The sequence below is a fragment of the Vipera berus genome (genome assembly GCF_964194415.1).
Source record: "Vipera berus genome assembly, chromosome: 1".
Lineage (NCBI taxonomy): Eukaryota > Metazoa > Chordata > Lepidosauria > Squamata > Viperidae > Vipera > Vipera berus.
The window spans coordinates 217,248,066-217,272,137 of NC_138202.1; the positions used below are offsets into that span (position 1 = coordinate 217,248,066).

Here is a 24,072-nt window from a genome sequence, read left to right on the forward strand (position 1 = left end):
TATTTACTGTTGGTTTATGAACAATTCCTTAAAATTCCTGTTTATAAGGCAGATTTTTCATCCTTTAAAAACTAGAATAAGAAAACCATCTGCGTGTACCAAGTAGTGAATCCCACTAATTTTTAGCTGTGTTCTTGTAATTAAAGAGGAATGAAACCCGTTTAATAGGACTGGGCAGAGTTTTACATTCAATACCCCCAAATGTGTTCAGAGCAAAACAGGAGGCATAACGTCTCTCTGCAACTGTAAAGCAGCTGCGCCAAAGCAAGATTCAAAGTGCTACACAACACTATTGTTTAACCTTGGCTGGATCGTCCACATTTTGTTCTGAGAAATCAAATACAAATTCAAAATGGCAAACACATGTCCTGGCTGTAATTAAGGTAAGAACGAGGAATGAGCAAGAGAAGCATTCTGCAATAAGAGAAACATGCCCCAAAAGTGATAATATCGAAACAAGTTTTTCCATGGCTTTGCGTTCCCCATTCTAGACTTTTGGGATTATAAAATGTTGCTAAATCCATAATCGTGTTCTTGGACCTGAGAAGTAGATTTCATGTTGTTCAACTAGTAATTTTAAAGACCTTAAAATTATGCTGGTTTTGGATCAGTACCTGTATTTCTTTATGTACCCGTGATATTGCCCACATATAGGAATCAATGTACATTCAGAAATAATTGGGGAGAAAAAACCACTTTACTAATCCCAGTAAGGTATGGTGTCCAATTGAACTATATATAGGATGTCACAAGCAAGGAAAATAACAAAATCCCCTTCAAGCGAATGAAATGGAATGTGTGATCTAGTCCTACGCATCCAACTCCATCTTTATCCACTAACTGCTGATAAGGGCCCCAAGAATTGCCATGGCAAATTACTTTCATTTGAGTTACTGGATCTTCATCATAACTTTAGACTGGAAACATAATATTTAGTCCCTTTTTGCAATTGTAAGCAACAGGCATTATAGATGTTTCATTACAGATATTCCTTACAGATATTGATACCCTAATTCAGCTACTGGAATACAAAAGAAAGTGCTTGTGTGCCTGTTGAAGCAAAACAACATGTAGAAATATGGCTGTGCACACATAATTCCTCTTCAATTTCAACAGTTGGGCTTTAGACATGAAAAGTTTTGTGGTGTTATTTTTTCCCCCCAAAAGCTGATTAATAGAGCTTGAAAGAGAAATGGATTCAAATCTCAACCCCATTTCTCCTTCCCTATGAAGCAAAATGACTTTGGGGGTTGAGCAGTTTTGGTGTTACATGCTCCTCTTTAGCTTTTGTATTGATTTTAAATTATTTTAGATATATGCTGCTTTGGACTGCCAAGAACAGTAATCAGAGGAAACAGTGATGCTGCTTCAGAAAGGGTTGCATATTCACACAAAAAAATAACAGCACAGAAGGAATTAAATGTGAACCTAAAACCAATTCCTAGCTGGGCCATGGCTATAGTCACTCACAGTCCTGATTTGAATCGATCTTCATTCCAAAGATTGTTGAGAACATATGATTTAATCATGTGGGCTGTCTTACAGGATTAAAATTGCAAATTTTAAACACAATTAAAGTATGACAAAATCCAACTGTACTGATGGGGCTTATTTCTGAGTAGGTGTATCAGTTGCACTATAAAGCTAATGACATAATTATTTGGCGGAATGTGCATTACAGGAGCCAGCGTGTGAAATTAATTCATTAAATACAAAGAGTGACAAGCTATCATACTTTCACTATCAGTTGTAAAAGCGCCACTGGTTTAATGGCAAACAAATTTCCTAAAATAGTTTGTATCTTACTTAAAATTGGCTTATGGCTTTGGACCTAATCCAGTTAAAGGCAGAGGTTACTAACACAGCAATCCATTATATTTTTTCAGAAGTCAGGCCCAATGACTTTATTGGGACTGAAACTAATTTAACTTTATTATAATTAACTTTGGCCACTGTATTTGGGAGCTGCTAGAGTGCAATTATGAAAACGCAACTAGGCAGAATTCTAAGTTCCCTTTTAAAAGAAGCAGAATTTATATAATGGCAAGTGAGGTATATCTAAAATTGATATGAGAAGGATTCCAATTTCTTCTAAGGGATATTATTTACTCAGAGATCAGCAAGAGAAAAATACTAGAGTTAAATTTTAACACAGTGAGAAAGATATTTTAACATATGTTCTAACCATCTCAACAGCATTTAATTTTGCCTAGTCTCTCACTTTAAAAAACTTACAGGCCTCAGACCTATTGTCTTTATGTCTAGTCTTAAACTGATCACCTAGCAACCTTTCAACAAATATTAAAAGGAAATAGTTTAATAAAAGCAAGGATTTTGTTTTTTTAAAAGATTATTTGATATACAATAAACAATGGAAATCTGCATTTTAAAGAAGGCCAGCAACTTGTAAAAAGCAGCTTCTCTCAAAAACAATCTAAAATGTTCATTTATAATGTTGAACCCCAAGAGTCAAATGTAACCAAAAAAAGGGAAGATAATGATTTCTCCTAATTGTATCAAGAAAAAAAAATGAAATGTAAAGGAAAAACTCTCAGTAATGGCTGTCTATAATATAGGGCACCCCAAATCGTATTAATCTCAAAATTGTGTGATTAAAATAAAAAGAATCCCCAAAGAAATATCTTCAGAGGGTTTAAAATCAGCCAGCTCCTTAACCCTTCACATCTACTTCATGTAGTGCAAATAAAATATGCTGAACCAGCAACAAAGCAATTCAAGAAAATTCACTAAAAATACTTCCAGACATGTTTCCCTTACCGTTGGAAGCAGAAACCTTTGCGTATTATGTTAGGTGGGAAGAGCCACATCTATTTAAACGGCAACACTCTTCATGGAAAAGAAATCAGGAAAGGCAGAGGACTCCAACTGCCTAGTATCCTTCTAAGACACACTATTTGAAAAGCATATGTCATAGTAGTAAACTCTAGCTACGACCATAAAAATATTGCACTGTGGGACCTCTGGTGGGCCCAAACCTTCTAGCAGGATTAAGATGAAACACAGCAGGTTCAAGATTTGGCTGAAACTTAGTACAGCCAACTAATCACATGCAACTGATAATCAAAGTGCATTCAATTCCTTAAAAAAATCATCATAAAATGAAATTGAAAGAACAATTTGGCAATGGTACATATTGACAAGAATTGGATGCTAGAATTACACCCCTATCAATACGAACTAGCACAGTGCTAGTGATCACAGCCATGCTGTGTTAAGCTTATCGACCGACTGAATTTTGTTCACTTGATCTCAACGTATTTCATTGACGACCGTTTTTGGGGGGAGTATAGAAAATGCATGTGTTACCCCTCGGAGGCTTAGAGTTATTTCCTCTTCCTCTACCTGAGAAGTAGGAGATGGAATGGCTCCGGTAGTGGTTCAAGGGGCAAACATGACACTGTGCTTTCAAAGCTCACATGGAAACACTGAAGACTGTAGAGGACTTCGGTTTTGAAATTTCCACTACCACGGTACCTGGAACTGTCCCTTTAAAAATAATATATGGCATCGGGTACCTCTTACGCACTGTGCTGGTGAAGAGCTGGATGGACAACCTTGAGAAATGTTATTTTAAAGAACAACAGTAATTTCTGAACTGATTTTTAAACCACCACATCCCAAATTCTGTTTGAGATGCAAAATGCAGTTGAACAACTGAAGCACAGAAGAGCTGAGATGTTGAGATGCTGCCAAGATGTTTCAAAAGAGTTATGGTAAACTAGCATGAACATCTGGATTTTCAAAAGGTGGCAGTGGCTCCCTCCAATATGTGAACTGACTGTAGGTGTCAGAACAGGGAAAGTCTGAAGAATGCCTTCTTTTCAGCAAGGGAAATACATGATCCACCACTTCACAAAGTCTCACATACCTGTAAGGGAAGAGAGAATGGGGGGATGGGGGGGGAGAGAGAGAAAAAAAAACATGAGATATTATCTAAACCAGGGGTCACCAACCTGTGGGCCACGGCCCACTACCGGGCCATGCCCTCTTGGCCACTGGGCCGTGTGAATGGCTGACCAGTGCGTGCATGTGTGCTGTGTGTGCACTCCCCCCACTCGTGCTAGCACTGTCCTAAGTATCACACATGGAATAGCCCCGTCCATCGCACAGGCGCTAGCCCCGAGCTTAGTATTATGCGGGTGCTAGCCCCGCCCCCAGCATCACACAGGTGCTAGCCCTGCTCCCAGCATAGCACAGGCGCTTGCCCTGCCCCCAGTTTTGCATGAGCACTTACCACATCCCCAGCATTATGTGGGTGCTTGCCCCGCCCTCAGCATCGTGTGCACATTTACACATAATATTCACACAAAAAAATAACAGCACAGAAGGAATTAAATGTGAACCTAAAACCAATTCCTAGCTGGGCCATGGCTATAGTCACTCACAGTCCTGATTTGAATCGATCTTCATTCCAAAGATTGTTGAGAACATATGATTTAATCATGTGGGCTGTCTTACAGGATTAAAATTGCAAATTTTAAACACAATTAAAGTATGACAAAATCCAACTGTACTGATGGGGCTTATTTCTGAGTAGGTGTATCAGAACTTCAGCTTCAGAAAACCTATCGGGGTAGACATACAGACAGTTTATGGGATGGCAAAAAACAAAAATTTGGAAACGAGAGAAGCTGTTAATGGATTTTACCTACAACAGGACTCAGTCATTCTTTCTTAGAGATGTTTACTTGATTATTCTGTTGTATGCACAAAATACCCTCATCTTATTGAAATCTTAAGAGGGCATTTTTAAATCCTTGCAAGTGTATTTTTCAACCAAAAGTGGGTGTCCTTTAACAAAGAGCTTGTTTAAATAAAGAAAGCGCTGAATCCAATACTTTTTGATCTCTACACAACCAGTTAAATGTTGGGAGTGTAGATCATATCACAGAATTTTTATTTCAAGTCAATTCATTTAATTCCTGTTATAACTTCCAACACCAAGGACTTAAGAAGAAAATCAGCACTACATAAAGCAGCAGAAAGATACTCACGATGAAATGTTGGTCTTAGCATGCTCTTGAATTAGTTCTCCTTTTGGATTAACAGTGAATATTCTGTTTAGTGAAACTCCAACTTGCTTGTATGAGTACACATCCTGGATAAAATAACAAAAAATATATGAATCTCATCAAAATAACCCACAAATAGTTTTAGGTCTATATATTAAAGGCACTTCATGAATTTTAAGTTACAAAAATATATATTCCAAGTACTGATTCTTTCAAGTGGATCAGAACTTCTGGCACAGTAGTTTTCACAGTAATAACACAGAAATGATTTGCCGTTGTTGTTTTACGACAATTATTTTAAAAATTTCCTAGTCGTCATCACCATTAAAAACTAGCAGCACAAACATTCAGTCACTGCTTGATCTGGCTGCTTAGGGAATGGAAGCAATATAGAAGGGTGTATCTCAGCACAGATAAGAACCTTGAGAAGATAAGAGCAGTGTGTGCATTTCTCTGCTCTTATTGCGTCTACCAATTGTCCATCTGCAAATTTAAGCTGGTTCAATTATACCTAGGGAAGGGCCAGTGGGGACCAGTGGAATACCTACAAGGCCATTGAGGGCTATTCTCATTATCTATTGGGTCTGATCTACTTTGAGCTGAATGTCAGCCATGCAAGTTCTTTGCAGGTGATTGAGGCACAGTCTAGTTCTATTATCTGGGAAGAGTTTTAATCTGTTAGTTCTGAAATAAGGGCCAGGCTTTGGGGGGGGGGAGGGAGGCTGTAAGTGTGGCCACTTGGGTTTCAGATCTGTGTCCATTCAGGTTGGTCAAGTTCTCTCAGGAGGTGGTATGGTTGGATCTATGCAGTGGTGAACTCATCCTTGAGAGAGGGGATGGTTCTACTGACGCTGGAGGAGATGGTTTGATCCCACCTCAAGAAACCATTGCGGGATCCAGCAACATTGGAAGATTAGAGTTTCAATGGGCACTCCTGGAAGAAACAGGTTCTTTGGACTCCTTTAGTCCACTCTCGAGCCAATATGTAGCACTGAGACCAACAATGGCATCCTTCTGAAGCAGATTGGAGGTCTGGGGTGGTCAAAAACAGATCGAAATGGCCCAAGCCAGCATGGCCAACTGGGGCGGTGGGAAATGTAGTGTAACAGAATCTGGAGAATACTTTTGAACTGAACAATAAATCCACCGTGCCAATGCTGTGGAAGAGCTCTTTGGGAATAATCATCACAGTTGGTACTTACGGCAGGCCTGTTGCCAAAGGCAGCATAAAAAGGTTCTGTGTTGGGATGAAATAAGTTTTTTATGTCAGTTAAACACTGAACTTTAAATTTCTCTGGCTTTTTCTCTATCACTTCCCTGAAATAAAAGAAGACAATAAAATTAGGTAAAATAAAATAAAATAAGATAAATATTGGATGATAATGCTTTTATGTGTAAATGGTACATACTACGTTTCTTTCAGCTATCTGAACAGTTTCAATTGATGAAGACTTCTGACTAATAATATCTCAAGGTTTTCAGGAATATTTCATGCTCCATAGGGCTGTTTAAAATTAGATGTGAAGACTCAATCTACACAAAAAAGGCCAATTGCATTGCTACAAGCCTGCTGATTTTGGCAATGTGAGAGCTGTGTTCATTTGGATAAACCTTTGTCTTCAAAGAACCGTACAGTTCACTGATGAACATATGGGCCTTCTAATTATTTTAGGGTTATCTGATTTCCTCTCCCTCAATGGACAACATCAAATCAGAATGGGAAAGTTTTTCAACCTTCTGTATTTTAGAAATATAAAGATCAAAAGTTTTTCTCTTAGCTTATTTTTATTCAGTGCAAAGAAAAAAGCAAGTTGATTAAGAATGTATTTAGTGGGGAAGATATCCTGCTTTTAAATACTTCCCATTAAAAAACAATTTTTGTGCATAAGCCTAAGGTAAACTCTGAGTACAGGTCCCAAATCCATGCGAGCATATTTCTGCCAGAAATAGCTTAAATAGCATTTTTCATCAGGCTCACATAATTACCTTTCTTTAGAGTCGATCCATAAATATTGAATGCAAAAACATGCATTACTGGACCACAATATTTTACTACATTGTTTCATATATGATACCTTTGCAACTGTACATAACTGTTGATACCCTAATCTTATTGGTAATAAGTCTAACCCCTCAGCCATTCTAGGGATGGAAAAAAATTACACCCTGTTTACGGCAGGGTTTCTCAGCCATGGCCCTTTTAAGAGGTGTGAGCTTCAACTCCCAGAATTCCTCAACTAGAATTCTGGGAGTTGATAACCACAACTCTTAAAAAGGACCCAAACTGAGAAACACTGGTCTAGGGTGGCAAGACCAAGTGATGTGATACCTGTGAAAAGCTGAGAACAAACTGCTGGGACTCAATAGCACAGGCCCTTGCGGTAACACCGTTCCCCGCTCGTTCACCCAATGCAAGTAACCTCGAGTCATATCTGCCATCCCAATAGCACGGGCCGAGCAGTACAGGAACTTATATCCATTTCTGCGGTTTTAAAGAGAGAAAACATGCCATCACCATCACACATTTATTTAAATCGTTTTTGCAGCCTATATAAATAACGTTTGTGACTTTCCTAGCCAGACTCCAACAAGCAAAGTCAATGGGGGAAGCCAGATTTGCTTAACTGTCACATGATTCATTTAACAACTGCAGGAATTCGCTTAACAGCTTCAGCCAAAAAAAAAGGCCGTTAAAATGAGTGCGACTCACTTAACAACCCCTTTGTTTAGCGATGGAAATTCTGGTTACAATTGTGGCCATGAACTGAGGACTACCTTTGTACCTCAAAATACAGATATGCAAGAAAATTTAGCATCGCTCATGTCCATGAGTTCTGCATATTCATTAAAGAAGGAGAAAAAAACTGGCTCTTAGGTAAGTCTTTTTTATGCTAACTTAATAACTTCCAGAGTTGTGGATTTCAACTCCCAGAATTTCCTAGTCAGCATGGTTGGTTGAAGAATTCTGGGAATTGAAGTCCACAAGTCTTAAAGTTGCCAAATTTGGAGAGCCCTGAAAGATCACGTTCAGGGATGTTCCAGGAGAGGGCAAAAATGGTAAGAGCTGCCTCTCGTTAGGCAGCCATGCTATTTATCGTTCCAAAGCTGCCCATCCTTCCTGAAGGATGGATGCTCAGTTCTCAACATTAAGAAATATTCTTCGCGTGATAAATGGCATTTGTTTTTATATGACAACTCATATGCAGTGGAAACGGACATTTAAAAAGGAAGAAAGGTGATTTTGCAGAATAGTTAATATACTTACTGGCTGACTTTGTGATACAATTTAGCAATGCCTTGATGTGTCCAGTCCTTGCCAAGGGTAGGCAAAATATGACCTAAGGTATCTGATCTGGAAAAAAAAAAACAACCAGAAGATATTTGAAACCAAGAAGAAATATACAATAACAACCTGCATTTGTGGAATACAGGAAACACGTTTGGCAGTTAACATTAATATACTGTAAATTAATTTTATTAACTATTTTCCATCTTGTTGGTCAGAATAATTACTTTAATGATCTCTAACAATGCAGGAATATATTTAGAAACATCACTCACTTTTTTTCCTTTCCAAACAATTATCTTCACTTTACAGTGAGTGTGTTGGAAATATTCTAATTTTGACCCTACTGACTTGGTAACAGTATTATTACCAATATCCTTCCATGAGTAAATTATATATTAGAAGCAGCAGTTATTTTAAGCCACTTTATCATGCACTCTTTTACTTCTGTTTCAAATTTCAATAAATGTTTATACATTTTAGCAGTTATGTGTTCCTATTTGTACACAGTTCTATTTCAAACTCAGTCCTACAATGTTCAGAAACATGAATTTTTTTGTCTACTTTAAAACTTTATAGTAATTGTAAATAAAAAAACATTGATAAATATATCCCTCTATCACTAGTTCTTCTGTTGGTTTTATTTTACATTTCCCTTGACAGAATTCTAATAATTCACGATAAGTAAGCCATTTATGTTTGCTTACTATTGCACATCCATCAAACACTTCTTTTGTTCTAATAGCAACAAAGGTGTTTTGGGCACAACCTGCGTTTGTAACTATTCCATATTTTCAGTATGGCACATCTAGCAGAATTTGATGCATTAGTAGGATTTAAGATTAATAAACAGAAGCTAAAGATAGTAACAAAATATGAAAAATACAAGATAAAGCAGAATTGATGAATAAAAGGTTTAAAACTGAGGAGAAGAAGATAAAATATTTGTCATCGTATGACAAATATGGATTATATACTACTTCCAAATAACTATGTTAAGACATAGAATGAAGTTAGAAAAGATATGTTAAAATGAGGTGCACTACAATTGTTACTGCTGGGGAGAATTTCTACGATTAAGATGAATGTTTTGCCTAGAATATTGTTTTGTTTCAGGCAAAACAAAACATCAGTTTTGACAACTGATACACCAATTAAATAATCCAGAAGAATATATCTAAATTTGTGTGATGGGGAAAAAAAATACAAGTTAAATATAAGGTGTTGCAAAGTACAAAGAAAAGAAGTACCGGTAACTATATTTTGCAGCTTGTTGTTTGGTTTGGATGAAAGAGTGGGTGCTGCTGAGAAACAGAATGTTTTTGGAATTACAATGACAGAACCTGAGATTTGGGTGGCATGGATAATTGCAGTACGATAAAGTTAAGGTTAATGTAGATTTTAAAAATCATTATGTTAGACGTGCTATGAAAAGCAGCAATGGTTTCACGCTTCCCACACATGTCATTCTACATTTTGGCATTTTGGAGAGGGGAGGGGGTATTTCTTTTTGCATAATGTATAAACCTATCCACTGCCATTTATAAACCATGATGGGTCAATTCAACTAATTGTGCTTAACTCAATAAGCCACATTTATACAAACTGTGGCTTAGCGTGACAAAAAAAATCAGATCTCTGACTTCAGCAATAAAAACATATAGATAGATAGATAGGTAGATAGGTAGATAGATAGATAGATAGATAGATAGATAGATAGATAGATAGATAGATAGATAGATAGATAGATAGATAGATAGATAGACAGACAGACAGACAGACAGACAGACAGACCTTTATTGTCATTTTTTCCTGTGGGCACAATGGCACACATTAAAAATGAAATTTAGTTGCTTTCTTTCGAAGTGTACACACACGTACCACATTTCAAACATACTATATACAACATATGTATAGACCTACACCCTTACATAAAAGTAACACATAAATATTATTCACATGTATAGGAATGATCAAAGAACACTTTAAAATGATTACTAAAAGTAAACCAACCAAATGAGAGGATGCAGAAGAACGGCAACCACTGACTTCCTGGGCTATGAAAGACCAAAGACCAAATGTTGTACCTCCTGCAACATTTTGCCCATATTGTGGTCAGGGTGAGTATCTCCTGCAGCTGGCCACCGCCTGGCACATAAAAGAACAGGAAAGCACACTCTCCTATCTCTTTTTGCCAGATCGGCAGAAAGCCAGTTACTTTTTTTGTGTCACTCTTGTACCACATAACAGAAGCAAATAGCTGGCATCCCCAATTTGTCTCATGTGGCACGGTGTTTAAAAATGGCCCAGTGCTTTTATATGCTGTAAAGCACAGACTGTGCCATTAATGTGTTGCTCCTTAAGTGAAATGTATACACAATTCCACCTGCACTAAACAGAAAGGACACTTCAAAGGAAATCTTTTAATGCTGTTTCTGTAGGACAGCAAAACCTAGTATTCCCTGAACAGAAATGTGTCGTTCTGTGTCTGGCTAAAAACTCACCTTGTGATGGTGCCGTCAATGTCAGAAATAATGACTTTGTCATCCCAGTTCCATAAATAAATGGTACCTTCACAGCGACATGTTCCTTGATATTGTGTTGTGACACTAAAAGTGACATCATTGGGACCATTTTTAAGGTTGAGATTTTTCTGTTAAAAAAAAAAACACACACACTGTCTAGAATGTAAACTTATTTGAAGGAAATATATATGGAATTGTAGTTCAAATGAAGTTGCAATTATACTTACAGCTTCCAAGCTAACAATTTACGCTCACAGACTTAATGTTAGGAAAATATTTCATTTCACTCCAACGAATGAATTGTTTTGTTTCGGCCTTAAGAAAAACTACAAGGGGGAAGCCCACTAGTGTACAAAGCCATGACAGATAAAATCCCTTAGGAAAATCTCATTAATGCTATAGGTAATTTTGGCATATGCAGACAATAATCATGTTAAGCTTTTCCAAAATAATTTTATAGACACTTAAACATCAACTCTGGTTAAAGCAAGATGCCTCCTTCGCTTGTATTCAATGCCGAGCCTATAGAACGAAATGCTATGTTACCAGAGAAGCCCCTAGCCAAAAAGATGTGAAGACTCAAACTGGACTTCTTTCTAAAAGTTATGCCCCGTGTCCGTCACCAATCAAGAATCTCTTCTTGTCAGTCAGAATTACAGTGCAAACACTCAGCTTCTCTTTTCTCCTTCTACGAAAATTATTCAGACCAGCCTAAATTATTTATGATTATGATGATTTATTACTTCTCGCTTGCATGTACACTGACAGCTTATGTACTGGAGGCAAATTCCTTGTGTGTCCAATCGCACTTGGCCAATAAAAAATTCTAAGGTAAAGGTAAAGGTTCCCCCGCACATGCGTGCTAGTCGTTTCCGACTCTAGGGGCCGGTGCTCATCTCCGTTTCAAAGCCGAAGAGCCAGCGCTTGTCCGAGGACGTCTCCGTGGTCATGTGGCCGGCATGACTAGACGCCAAAGGCGCACGGAACGCTGTTACCTTCCCACCCTATTTTTCTACTTGCATTTTTACGTGCTTTTGAACTGCTAGGTTGGCAGAAGCTGGGACGAGTAACAGGCGCTCACTCTGCTACGCGGCACTCGGGATTCGACCCGCCAAACTGCCTATCTTCTGATCGGCAAGCTCAGCGTCCTAACCCACTGAGCCCTAAATTCCAGTTTTTCTTCAAGGCGGCAAAAGATTCTCTGAGTTTGCTCAGATGCCGTTTTTTGGCAGGGTGACTACACAAACTCTTCCAGTGACTTGGTGAAAGCAGAAGGGTCCATGGCTCAGTAACAGAGCATATTCCTGGCAAGACCAAAGCGGCATCTTTGAAGCTAGCACTAGAAACCAGCATGCTTTCTTTCAAGAAGGGGAACAGACTCTACACACCATAGTAAAGCTATGTCACCGAAGCACGCCTCAAAGAAAAAGAAAACAAATTCCCAGGATCCAGAGAAAGAAACCCCAAAGGTGCTGTTCAAAAGGCAGCTGGATTTTCTTGATTTTTTTTTCCTTGAAAACATTTTGCTTCTATCCAAGAAGCTTCTTCAGAACTGAAGGCGCTTCTCAGATGAGAAATGAAATGTTTTCCAAAAAAACAACAACAACCCAAGAAACTCCAGTTGCTTTTTGAACAGCACATTTCAGACAACCGTGATCTGGACGACAGAGACTCTCCATAGACAGAAAAATAAATTAATTTATGAATGGTCCCATACGTTTCACTGATTTTTCTCAGCCTGTTTATTTGCTCCCTTTTACTCCATTCTTAATGGATGTTATTTGACTGTTTTGTTCTGCTACAGTTCAACTAGCAGGCTTCCTTTCCCATTACCATGGACATAACTGGACCGGCTGGACTACTGATCAGTGACCTCCTCTTTTCTTGTAAGCAAGTGATGCCCCAGGATATCCTTTATCTGATACTGGGAACTCTCTTATTATCACAGATGGACTCTGTGTGATAACGGGGAGGAATCCTGATGACAAATGTTACTTACCAGCTGCTCTGAACTGAGCCGAAGACTCTTTTTATAACCTATTCCAGACAACAGTGGAAGGTGAGTGGTTTCACTTTTAGTTCGGTGGTCTTCATCACTCGAGGAAGAATCATCTTTGATTCTGAAACATCAGACACAGAAAGCCCCCATTTTTTTTCTGTATCATCTCAGTGGGGAAGACACATTTGTAAATATGTACTCCTCAGCCATAATCGATTATTTTATTTATGGCAAGTGAACTCTCTTTTGGGAAGCTAGGCCAAGAAAGAGTGACTGGCTCAAGATCACCCAGTGAATTTCGTTCCTCCCTGATATGGACAGCAGTCTCAGCAATCTGTTACTCCCTTCATTAAACCATACGGGCTGTAATCATACCGATATAATCCACAACCCTTTATCTCTGCCTCTGATTATTCATAATTTGGTATTTGTTGAAGCTCCCAGAACTGTTATTTTAATATAAAAGTAATAAGATAATACCTTAAAGTAGCAGCAGAGACAAACAGAGCCATTTGTCATGACAATGCTATCAGAACTAAAAAAAAAAGGATTTTCATCTTGCAAAACCCCCAAAATAAATTTGTCAGTGAAATAAGTTTAAAACAATTTGGAAAGAGACTCCATAACATAATGTCTAACAGATTTGCATCCGAATCTTATTCAGTTATAAAGCTCAGAAGATGTTTTCTTACCATTTTGAATAGATAAATGAGATAATGTTTAAAATTTTTAAAAAAATAGGATAGAAATGTCCAATACCTGTCTGCAATACTCTTCTCTTCTTCTCCATTGAGACTTTGCACTGGCTTTGCCTCCTGTGGGTAAAATGTAAGTAAGAAAACAGAGCTACAGCAAAAATTAACACAGTTGTGGCACTATTGCAAAATCCATTCTTATTGGCCTTAATAGTTCTGTTTTATCCAGCTATGAGGGAAACATTTATTCAGGTGACTCACATAGGGAGCTTTATTATGATTAATAATTTCTTCATGGACCTACTTCTAAAGTTTAATGGAGATTATTAATGACAAGTAAAAAGTAAAGGAAGACTGAATGTAACTCGATTTATTGATGACTTCATGGATACATCCATGGGGTTTCCTTGGCAGCAATACAGAAGTGAATTGCAATTGGGTTGTTCTGGGTAATCATTGTATACCATTAGCTAAATGGAACAGCTACGTCTACTGTCTTTCTACCAGAGAATAATAAAAGGACCTGGCCATGCTAATCATATGCGTTTCTTCAAGATCTCCCGTAACCGTTTTGGCAATCCCTGCAGGAGCTAAAATGCTTAATCAGATGGCTCATGACCCAAATCAGCAAATATTGACAGTGAGCTTGAATACTATTCAGGAAAATAATATGGCCAGGTTTGAGATGCTGAAGAAAGAATGTGAAATATTGTACCAAGAATTACAATAATCAGCTTCCCGGAAATCTTTGTTGTGGCAGCTTTTATGGCTTAAGAATCTCCAAATACGGGTAGTCCTCCACTGAGCCCAAAATTTCTGGGGCTAAGTGCCATTTGTTAAGTGAATTTTGCCCCATTTTACCGCCTTTCTTACCACAGTTGTTAAGTTAATAACACGGCTGTTAAGTGAATCTGGCTCCCCCACTGGCTTGGTCAGAATTTCACAAAAGGCGATCACATGACCCTGCAACGGTCATAAACATGAGTCAGTTGCCAAGCATCTGAATTTTGATCAGGTGACCATGGGGATGCTGCAATGGTCGTAAATGTGAAAAATGGTCAGGAGACACTTTTTTCAATCCGGCTGTAAATTTGAACAGTCGCTAAACAAACTGTTGTTAAGTCAAGGACTACCTGTAATCTTTACATTCTGTTGTCACCTAAATTGGGATCCCAAACAAACAAGCAAAGCAACGCCAGTGTTTAGCATTCAACAGTTCATTTTGTTAAATCTGGATTCTTTAAGGAGAGTCAACAATTCACAGATTTCATGCAGATTTCGTGTGTGTGTGTGTGTGTGTGTGTGTGTGTAGAAGCCTAGAAGAAACATTCAGGGTAGTTCCAGATTTACCTCTTTGATAGAGTTATTCCTCCCTCTCCATGAAAACCACCATCTTCCACCTTTTTTGGGCATCTTATCCCTCATTATAGAATCCACAGTGGCCTGTGATAAATGGATGGTAACATAAATAATGAAACTAAACAAAAAGTAATTGAATTCATGCAAACAAAAGGTTTTCTTAAAGAACAAAAAAAAACACAGAGACAATTTAAACTGAGGCAAAGCAAGTCAAAGGAAACATACTATCTGTGGGTTACAAATCTTGTTAAAGCAAAAGCCAATGGTATCCACAAATGCACGGAAATAACTTAAACAAGAACGCTTCAAAAATTCAAAAACGAATTGGGAAAGAAAAATGGGAACAAAAAGGGCATAATAAGTTTAGTGTAATGCACAAAAGGTGGGGAGAAAGAAATACTAATTTTGTTTAGTACAAATTATAAAGACATTTCATTGGCAAGGAATTCAGCACGGCTGTCTTTCATAAAAAAATAATAAATAGCTGGGTGTTTTACTGTCTTCTAATAGTTATTAGAAAAGGATTAAACGATAATGGTTGAATGAAACTTTAGCATTAATATGGCAACCTAATAGCTACAAACTGCTGAAGAGAAAGATACTGTCTTACAACTGAACGTAGATAAATATAGCTGATTTCTTATTCTAACCAAAACAAATATTTTCTCCTTAGGCCAAGATAAAATTAGCATCCAATTCAATACAATATTCACTACTGAAGGTTCAATCCTAAAATGCATTAAAATACTTTGAATAATTCCCCAGATTCTAGTAAACTGATGAAAGTTACAATCTACACATGTGAGGGAGCCATCCAAAAAAAAAAAAAGGCAACAATTGTTTTCCTATCTCTCCTTTACCACAAAGACCACAGCTTTACATCAGTTCAGATGCACAGTCCACATGAAGACTGCAGCGGTGGGGGAACCAGAAGCCGGACTGCAAATCCCATCATCCCTAAGGATTGGCTACAATAGGTGGGGCTTGAAGATCAGCAACTGGGTCTCTCACTCTCAGGCTTATAGCAGTAAAATAGAGATCTTCTCTGATCAATGGGGCAGGAAACGCTTTCCTCGCGTTACAACGGCAACTGGGACCAGAATTACCGTCACTAAGCTATGCGGGCATAAAGCACGATGTCAAGGGACTGCATCTCTTAGCGGCAACAATCCCGGTAGTCCCAGATGCCACAGTAACCCCAAGAAATGTGGGTCATTAAGCAGAGGGGGACATCTCCACACGCAGGGAGGCTGGAAAAGGAAGAGGCTGTGGTGTCACTCAAGCACAGGAGGCTGGGCAAAGCAGGACAGGCAGTCGTTGACTTACGACAGTTCACGGCACTGAAAAAACATGGCTTGTGACCGTTTTTTGTAGCAGCCCCACGATCATCTGATCAAAAACTCAGAGGCTGGGCAACTGGTTCACCCTTATGACCGTCACCTGTGTCCCAAGGTCGCGTGACAAGCAAACTCAATGAGGAAGCCAGATTCGCTTCGCAACCAGGTCATTAACTTATCAACCGCAGCGATTCGCTTCACGACTGTGTGGAAGAAAGGTGGTAAAATGGTGGGGCAAAACTCACTTAACAAATGTCTCGCTTCACCACAGAAATGTCGGGCTCAGTTGTGGTCGTTAAGTCAAGGACTACCTGTATGCTGCACGAGTGAAGGGAGGCTTGGGGAAGCAGGACAGCACGCAAACCAGGGGGGGGGGGCGGGGGGGCAGGGCACCAGGCCACGCAAGCCTAGAAAGGCAGGGCAAGACTCAGCAGAGCGACTTGCAACCTTCCCTGTTGGCTTCCCATTGGCTTTGCTTGTAGGAAGCTGGCAGGGAAGGTGGGCAAATGAGGCTCACGTGACCACCGGGCACTGCAACGGTCGAAAGTGGGAGCTGGCAGCCAAGTGCCCAAGTCGCAGTCACACGACACGGGGATGGTGTGATGGCTGGAACTTCTACAAACAGTTGTAAGTTCGCCTAGTTCAGCACCGTGGCAATTTCAAATGATTGCCGAACAAGTGGGTCAGTAAGAAAGGACTACCCGTGTGGTATATTGGCTTGGAAGAGGACTAAGCACGAATTTCTAGTGAATTTGAATTCAGTAATGGAAGTAGCATGAAACTTATTATAGCCAGCGTGACCTGTCAATGATCTTTGCTCTTTTAAATGCCATTTGATGTTGTAAGGAAAAAGTGAAAGCAGAGAGCAAATCCTGGCTTGAATTTATCTGCTGCAACTTTACTGACCGGGCAGATCGATCAATCAATCAATCCTCAGCGAGACAAAAGGATGCTACTGAGTCCATTATTTCATCAAACATTAAACAAATTAAGGGGTATCTTGGGATAGATTTTTATGTCACTATCAGTCTACAGGGAAGACCTCAATAGACTTCTAACTGGACATAAGTGTGTCTAATGAAATCAATTAGTTCAGAAGTGGGTAAGAGACTTTATATGCAAGAGCTAGGACTAATGGAACGTGTAGATGACCTTGGGGGATGAAAGAAAAGAGATACTGTCTAGGAAACAATCAGGCAAGAGGAGGAGGAGGAGGAGGAGGAGGAGCCCCCGAGAGTTTAATGATCAGAGAAAAGAAACTTAGGAAGAACCTGTCCTAGTTGATCAGATGGGTCAGAGTGACAGTGGGAAGTCTGGGCCTTCAGACATACAAGTTTCTATTAATATAACCTTATAATGAAGTAGATTTAGGTCACCTACTTCTGTTTCCTGTCAGGTTAACCCAAAAAGGCTGACAATAAACTTGGAGTTTCTTCCCCTGATAGCATACATCCAGGCATGGGGATAACATACAACAAAAGATTAAGCAGCTCCAAGCTTCATTTTATTGAAAGGGAGGGAGGGAGGGAGGTAGAGAGAGAGGGAGGTAGAGAGAGAGAGAGGGAGGGAGGGAGGGAGGGATATGAATCTAGGTTGTCATTCTCTTTTCATAAGAGACAATTCTGAAGGCAAATTATCTAATCCATCACAAACAGTGGCTTTGAAAACAAAATTTGCAAATTCATGCAAAATCTAGAAAATCTATGAAGTGCCAATTCATGGCCCAAAATTAATATAATTATTTAGTGGCCCAAATATTTCTTATCTATCTTTAACTAGGTAAACTAGAAGAAATGTCACACAAACATAATTTTACTTTCCAATGTGACTGAACTATGGAGGAAATGGCTAAATGTTATCTTGGAAACTCTGTTATTTAAAAAAAATAGTCTGAAGCTTTAAATCTGCAGTCATTCTAAACCAAGAATAAAAAGATTGCTAGGGGGGGAAAAAAGCAAAAAGGTTACCTTGCCCCACAATGAGTTACAATTGTGTATTTGTCAGGGATAGAAGGAACTAGAAGCCCGGGATGTGGTGGGGTGGGAGGGGTAACACTACAAACTACAGTCTGAGCTGGCTGAGGAATTCTGGGAGTTGAAGTCCACAAGTCTTAAAGTTGCCAAGGTTGAAGACCCCTGGGCTAGACAGAAAGAGCAAGGACCTTTGCCCACAAGGCTGGCATGGTCAATCTCACCTTTGGCAAAGGTTTCTGGAAGGCCTGCATTGCCAGCAGGAGCGGAGCTGCAGTTGTCCAGTTGTAGTACCTAAGAGAGCAAAACAATATTTATATACAATCCTTGAAACACGCCAATTATTTAATAATTATTGTTTAAACATGCAAATTAGACCCGGTTTGTTCTAGTGGTTAAGGTGCTGGCCTAGAAACCGGAAAAATGTTGAGTTCCAATCCTGCCTTAGGCATGAAAGCTGGCTGAGCCAATCATCAGGAGACAGTGAGTTCTAATCCCGCCTTAGGCACGAAAGCCGGCTGGGTGACTTTGGCCCAGTCACTCTCTCTCAGCCCAACCCACCTCACAGGGTTGTCGTTGTGGGGAAAATAGGAAGAGGAAGTTGTGTGGGGTATGTTTGCCACCTTGAGATGTTTATAAAAATAATAAAAGATGTAAATAAATACATACATAAATTATCACAGAACTTGAAGCAAGTATTTCTATTGAAAAGGTTGGCACCAGAGGCATTTAATTAAAACACTTCAGGCATTACAGTAATATTAATTTCAATACGCTGCATATAAAATGTTCCTATATAGAGATGGATATCAAATTAGGTTTCAATTTTTTTTCCAAACCTTCAATTAATTTCATCCATTTTTAATGTGCATTTTCCCCAGAATAAGCACTTCTGCAGCATATTTTTCTAATATAAAACTCACATGAATATTTTTCTAACGTGGATGGGCATTTTGGTGCAGGTAGGTGAATTAAGATTAAAATGCAAAGGAAAGCAATTCTGGGTGGAGTTTTATTTCACTGAAGGAAATTCATTCACTGTGTCTGCTATTATGGAAATAGCATCACAGAACCGGAAGGGACCAGATCAACACCTCTTTGTGCAATGCAGGCTGCACTACATCATCTCTGATGGATGACAATCTAGCTTATAAGTGAAGTCCACTAGCAAATGGGAATTGACCATTTCTTGCAGCTTCTTATTTCCATAGTTCATACAACCAGGAAGATCCATCTGATATCTAGTCTGATCTTCCTTCTTGTATATTTTTAACTCATTGGCTTTGACCCTGCCCTTCAATGCTATAGAACATAACTCTACTCCCTCTTCTGTGTAAGAGCTTTTCAAATTTTGAAGACTACTATCCTATCTTCTCTTAGACATCTTTTCGGCAGCTTAAACATAACCTTTAACTATTGCTCAAGTGGCTTGGTTTCTGAACTAGTTACTAATCTTGGTGGCTTCTCTCTTAACGCACTCCAATTTGCCACTGAACAAAACTGAACACAGGGAGTCAAACCAAGGCAATTACTTTCGATGATCTGGACTCTATAGTCCTGTGAATCCATCCTATGTAGCATTTGCCTTTTTAGCAGCTGCATCACACTGCTGGCTTGAAGTTGACCCGATCCCTTTCACATGAATTACCGCAAGTCCTACAGACAGTCCTCACTTAACAATCCAAACTGGGACTGGAATTTTTCATCATTAAGTGAAGCGGTCATTACATGAAACCTCACAATTGCACCACCTAATGACAGCAGTTCTAATACTCCCGGTTGCGGTCATTAGGCCAGAACCGTGCTGTTGTTAGGTGAAGATCTCGTGCTTCTCCTGCCATGGCATGCTTGTCTCCGCTTCAACTTCCTGCAACCCATCTCTTCCCTTTTAGCAAAAACTCAACCTTGACCCAGCCTTCCATCCTTCTGAGGTCAGTAAAATGAGGACCCAGATTGTTGGGGGCAATAGGCTGACTCTGTAAACCGCTTAGAGAGATCTGTAAAGCACTGTGGATCTAAATCTAAATGCTATTGCTATTGCTAAGAAGATGGCAAAGGTCAGCAGGGACAGCAGAGGTGGTGGAGTGGAGGACATCTCAAAGGGCAGAGATGAGGAGGGATAGGTGGTGGGGAGAATTGAAGCATGTTCTGCAGACATAAATATGGGCAGTGCCAAGTGCCCAAATTTGCATCACATGACCAAGCAGGTGCTGAAATAGTTGTAACTTCAAACACTGGACATAACTATAGTTCTTTCAACAATAGTTGAATTTTGGTCACTAAACAAATGGCCATTAAGCTATAGACTGTGCCTACTATTTTTTACCCAGGTGCAGAACCTTTCTCATTTTAAATTCCATCTTGTTAATTTCAATCAATTGCTCTAGCCCAGGGGTGTCAAACTGCCGACCCACGGGCCGGATGCGTCATGCGGAAGCCGCGCCCACCCCATTGCAGGCAATGGCAAAACGGTCCCGATACGTTGCGCAACGTCACGTGACGTCGCGAGTTTGACATGTGTGTTCTAGCCGGTCTAGATCTTTTTTAATCTGATCACTCTCAAGAGTTCTGGTTTGCTGTTTTTTTTTTAACAAAATGCACACATTTTATTCTGCTAAGCTGTACTCACTTGTTTCCAATCTTCACCACAAGGTTAGGGTCGTCGATAATAGCTGGGTTGTCCACAAACTGCTGATAAGAGACTTCTTGTTCTAAAAACTTTTCTGTTTGGGAGAGAAAAAAACAACAACCATGAATGAAGCTCAAGTAACAAGGTAAAAATAGCACTTGGAATATATTGTGGAATTAGCCTCTTTAGGAAACCACAGAAGCATAAGAGCAGTTTCAGAGCCTGTGATCTCAGGTAGCCAGCACAGCATAGTTTTAGGAGAAAAGGAATATAAAGCCTGTTATCTGAAGACTCCCATAAAAACTGAAGCAGAGAATGCTGCAGATAAACTCACATATTCAGCTTTAAGAATAGTCTGTCCTGATTATTCTTGAGAAAACCTCAAGCTGAATGTGGAGCTAGACTGAATCACAGAACTGAATAAATTTGTGTTCGGACAATTATAATACTGAAATATGAATCTTCTTTGAAAAGAAAGGTACGTATATACAGGCTATAACCAGTCATGTAGCATTGGCAATAAGACTCCTGGCAATGTATAATTTACCTGAAACCAACTCCTGGATGGTGGTTGCAACCAAACCTGCCTTCCACCTACGTTGTGCTTTTATAGGTTAATAAAAATAAATAAATAAATTCACTTTGCACAGACTAATCTGAATAAACACGAATGGTGCCCTTTAGAGTAGCACTGAAAAGAATATTTACAGCATGACTTAAGGTTAAGGGCAAGAACCAAGATAAACATCTTAGAGTAGCATGTAAATTGCTAATTGATTAGTCATATGCAAATGAATCAAGCTCAGCTTCTGGTAGTTCCATGGACAAGTCACCTGTACCCAGGGCTTTTTTTCTCATAGAACGCCCAGAACGGAGTTCCGGCACCTTTTTTGGATGGAACCTTGTAGGGTAGGCAAGGTGGGTTGTATGACATGTGTGAGTTCCGGCACTTTTTTCTTTTACAAAAAAAGCACTGCCTGTACCTCAACCTGTAATAAGCAACAGCTCTTCCACAGACGGTTCTGCAATCTCCTTGAACCTATTTAATCAACTTCCCATCTTTTATTTTGTTCAGCTGTGCCAAACATATCCATTTTTTTCTGCTTATAACACAAGCTCAAACTCTGTGAATTTCTCCTTGCTGATCAGCACTCCAGGAGAGCTGTCTTTTATTTTATCTAAATTTGATTAATTGGTTCTCCTTGGGTTTGTTTTTCTCTTAGTAATGATTTCCAAATCCATAATTTGCTGTTTCTCAATAGCCAGCTTTCACAACTGATCTTACCATAAGAAAGATCATTGCTTTAGCTGCTCTGGCTGTTGCTGTCATTGAAATGTCTTCTATTTCATCATTTTCTCCACGTCTGTCTTTCCATCCCTATTTTATTCTGTTCCTCCAAACTCAGCTCTTCTCCTATACTATGGATTCCTCAGAAAAACAAAACATATTTCCAAAAACAGCCAGTTTTTGCTGTTGATAAACCAAAAGGTAAAACTTCCTTCTTGGATTCGCTTGCTCCTTCCCTCTTAATTTTGCTTATTTCTCTTTTACGAAATCTATGTACTTGTCAGACAAATATCTTTCCTTACTTCTTCCTTGTAAGATCTTAAGTAAAAAAAACTTCATTTGAGAAATCACTGCAATTGTTTGGTCATTTACCCATGCGCTTATGTCCCCTTTCTCTGATTTAGTTATTATACTGGTATTTGCCAGTAGCTGAGCCAAATGAATATCGTTTCCTATTTACATGCGCTTTAGCACTTAAAATGCATCTTCTTCTGCAACTGTGAACCGTTCGCTGGCAATTTCATCTGCGCTTACCTTCCTGCTACCTGCCATAGATCACTTTTTCATGGAGTAGCTTCCTGAGTGTATATTTTTTTTAAAAAAAATGTCACTCTGAAATCTTAGCTATAAAAGGCATATTAGTATAGTCCTTCCCTTTTCTTTTAACTTCCTTCGCTCCTATTAGATTTCTTCTGTTTACTCCAACATTAGCCATACATTTCCTGCTTTTCCATGAACTTATCTAATTTTCTTTTTCTTGATATTTTTTTTAGTTGTTGACAAAAGGTTGAATGTTTCCCTTGTTGTTGTTTTTTCCTGCTTGGTGCCAGAAAAGTGCATTTAGTTGTGATGTATCCTTCCACCAAGACTTTCATCCTTCATCTTTTTCTGGTTATTTAAACGGCTTGCCATTTAAAACTTTTTTTTCTTTTAAATTTTAGGATCATTTTTTGCAATTTGGTTTTCACTATTGTTCTGAACCAGCCCTCTTCTCGCAACCCCTAATTAAGAGAAGAGTCTGGAAAGCGTCCAAGGCCAAAAGGCTTCTGCCAAGATTTAATTACGCAGTTAACAAAAACACAAGAGCTTGTCTTCTCAAGCGGAAAAGTTGCTTTCAGCAACCAGCCCCTCCCCAAACACTTCTTTTATAGAGAGCTCAGGGCGTGGTCTCCCTGTGCCTCCTCCCGAGGAGTCCCATAGTCTTTCTTTGTTTGTCCCTGCTCGTCTGCCTCCTACGTCGGGCGTCCTTGAACAGGGCCAGCTGTGGGTCATCATCCTCCGCACTCTCGGGCTCACACAGCTGAGAAGAGGTCCCCGGCTGAGGACTCTGCAAAGCCTCCAAATCATCATCAGCCGGTTCGTTTCCCTCCTCCCCCACATCTGAGTCCTCCGATACATCGGACCCGGCTGTCGGACCCACAGGCTGGCCCTGAGTCACAACACTATCCCGCACCGCAGGGCCCTTCCCTCGGGTCTGCCGATCCGGATGCGGTCGGGATGGGAACTGTTCGTGAAAAGCAGTCACCAACGCAGGGGCATGAACGGCGGTCGCGTCTTCCCATGTGAAGTCCTCCGGCCCGTACCCTTTCCACTCGATCAGGTACTGGAAGCGACCTTTCAGCCAGCGGGAATCCCTGATGCTGGCGACCTCGTACTCGGGGGTGCTGCCGCCATCACGAGTTCCTGATGGGGGAGGTTCCGCTTGGCGAAGTGGACAGGCCGGTTGTTCGGGGACCAACAAGGACCGATGGAAGACGGGGTGCACGCGCAGGGAACGTGGCAGAGTTAAACGATAGGCGGCCGGGTTGATGACGGCCTCGACTGGGAACGGTCCAAGGTAACGGTGGTCCAGCTTCCTCGCCGGCCGAGTGGATGGTAGGTTCCTGGTGGACAGCCAGACCCGATCCCCCACCGATAGTGGAGGCGTATCCCTTCTCGACCGATCGGCGAA

The 24,072-nt window shown here is 39.8% G+C and overlaps 1 protein-coding gene across 3 annotated transcripts in view; it reads right to left on the reverse strand.

Moving 5' to 3' along the window:
* Positions 1 to 898: 898 nt before the first annotated feature.
* LPIN1 (lipin 1) overlaps positions 899 to 24,072 on the reverse strand; it is a 56,374-nt gene continuing 33,200 nt past the window's right edge. For all 3 annotated transcript variants that reach the window (XM_081346532.1, XM_081346533.1, XM_081346531.1), the window contains 11 exons: positions 20,834 to 20,927; positions 18,429 to 18,498; positions 14,889 to 14,981; positions 13,603 to 13,658; positions 12,844 to 12,964; positions 10,824 to 10,972; positions 8,299 to 8,385; positions 7,363 to 7,515; positions 6,236 to 6,350; positions 5,016 to 5,119; positions 899 to 3,889 (listed from right to left, as the gene is read on the reverse strand). In XM_081346532.1, coding sequence (XP_081202658.1) covers positions 3,730 to 3,889; positions 5,016 to 5,119; positions 6,236 to 6,350; positions 7,363 to 7,515; positions 8,299 to 8,385; positions 10,824 to 10,972; positions 12,844 to 12,964; positions 13,603 to 13,658; positions 14,889 to 14,981; positions 18,429 to 18,498; positions 20,834 to 20,927 — 1,202 coding nt within the window. In that variant the 3' untranslated portion in view covers positions 899 to 3,729. The remainder of the gene's footprint in view (positions 3,890 to 5,015; positions 5,120 to 6,235; positions 6,351 to 7,362; positions 7,516 to 8,298; positions 8,386 to 10,823; positions 10,973 to 12,843; positions 12,965 to 13,602; positions 13,659 to 14,888; positions 14,982 to 18,428; positions 18,499 to 20,833; positions 20,928 to 24,072) is intronic.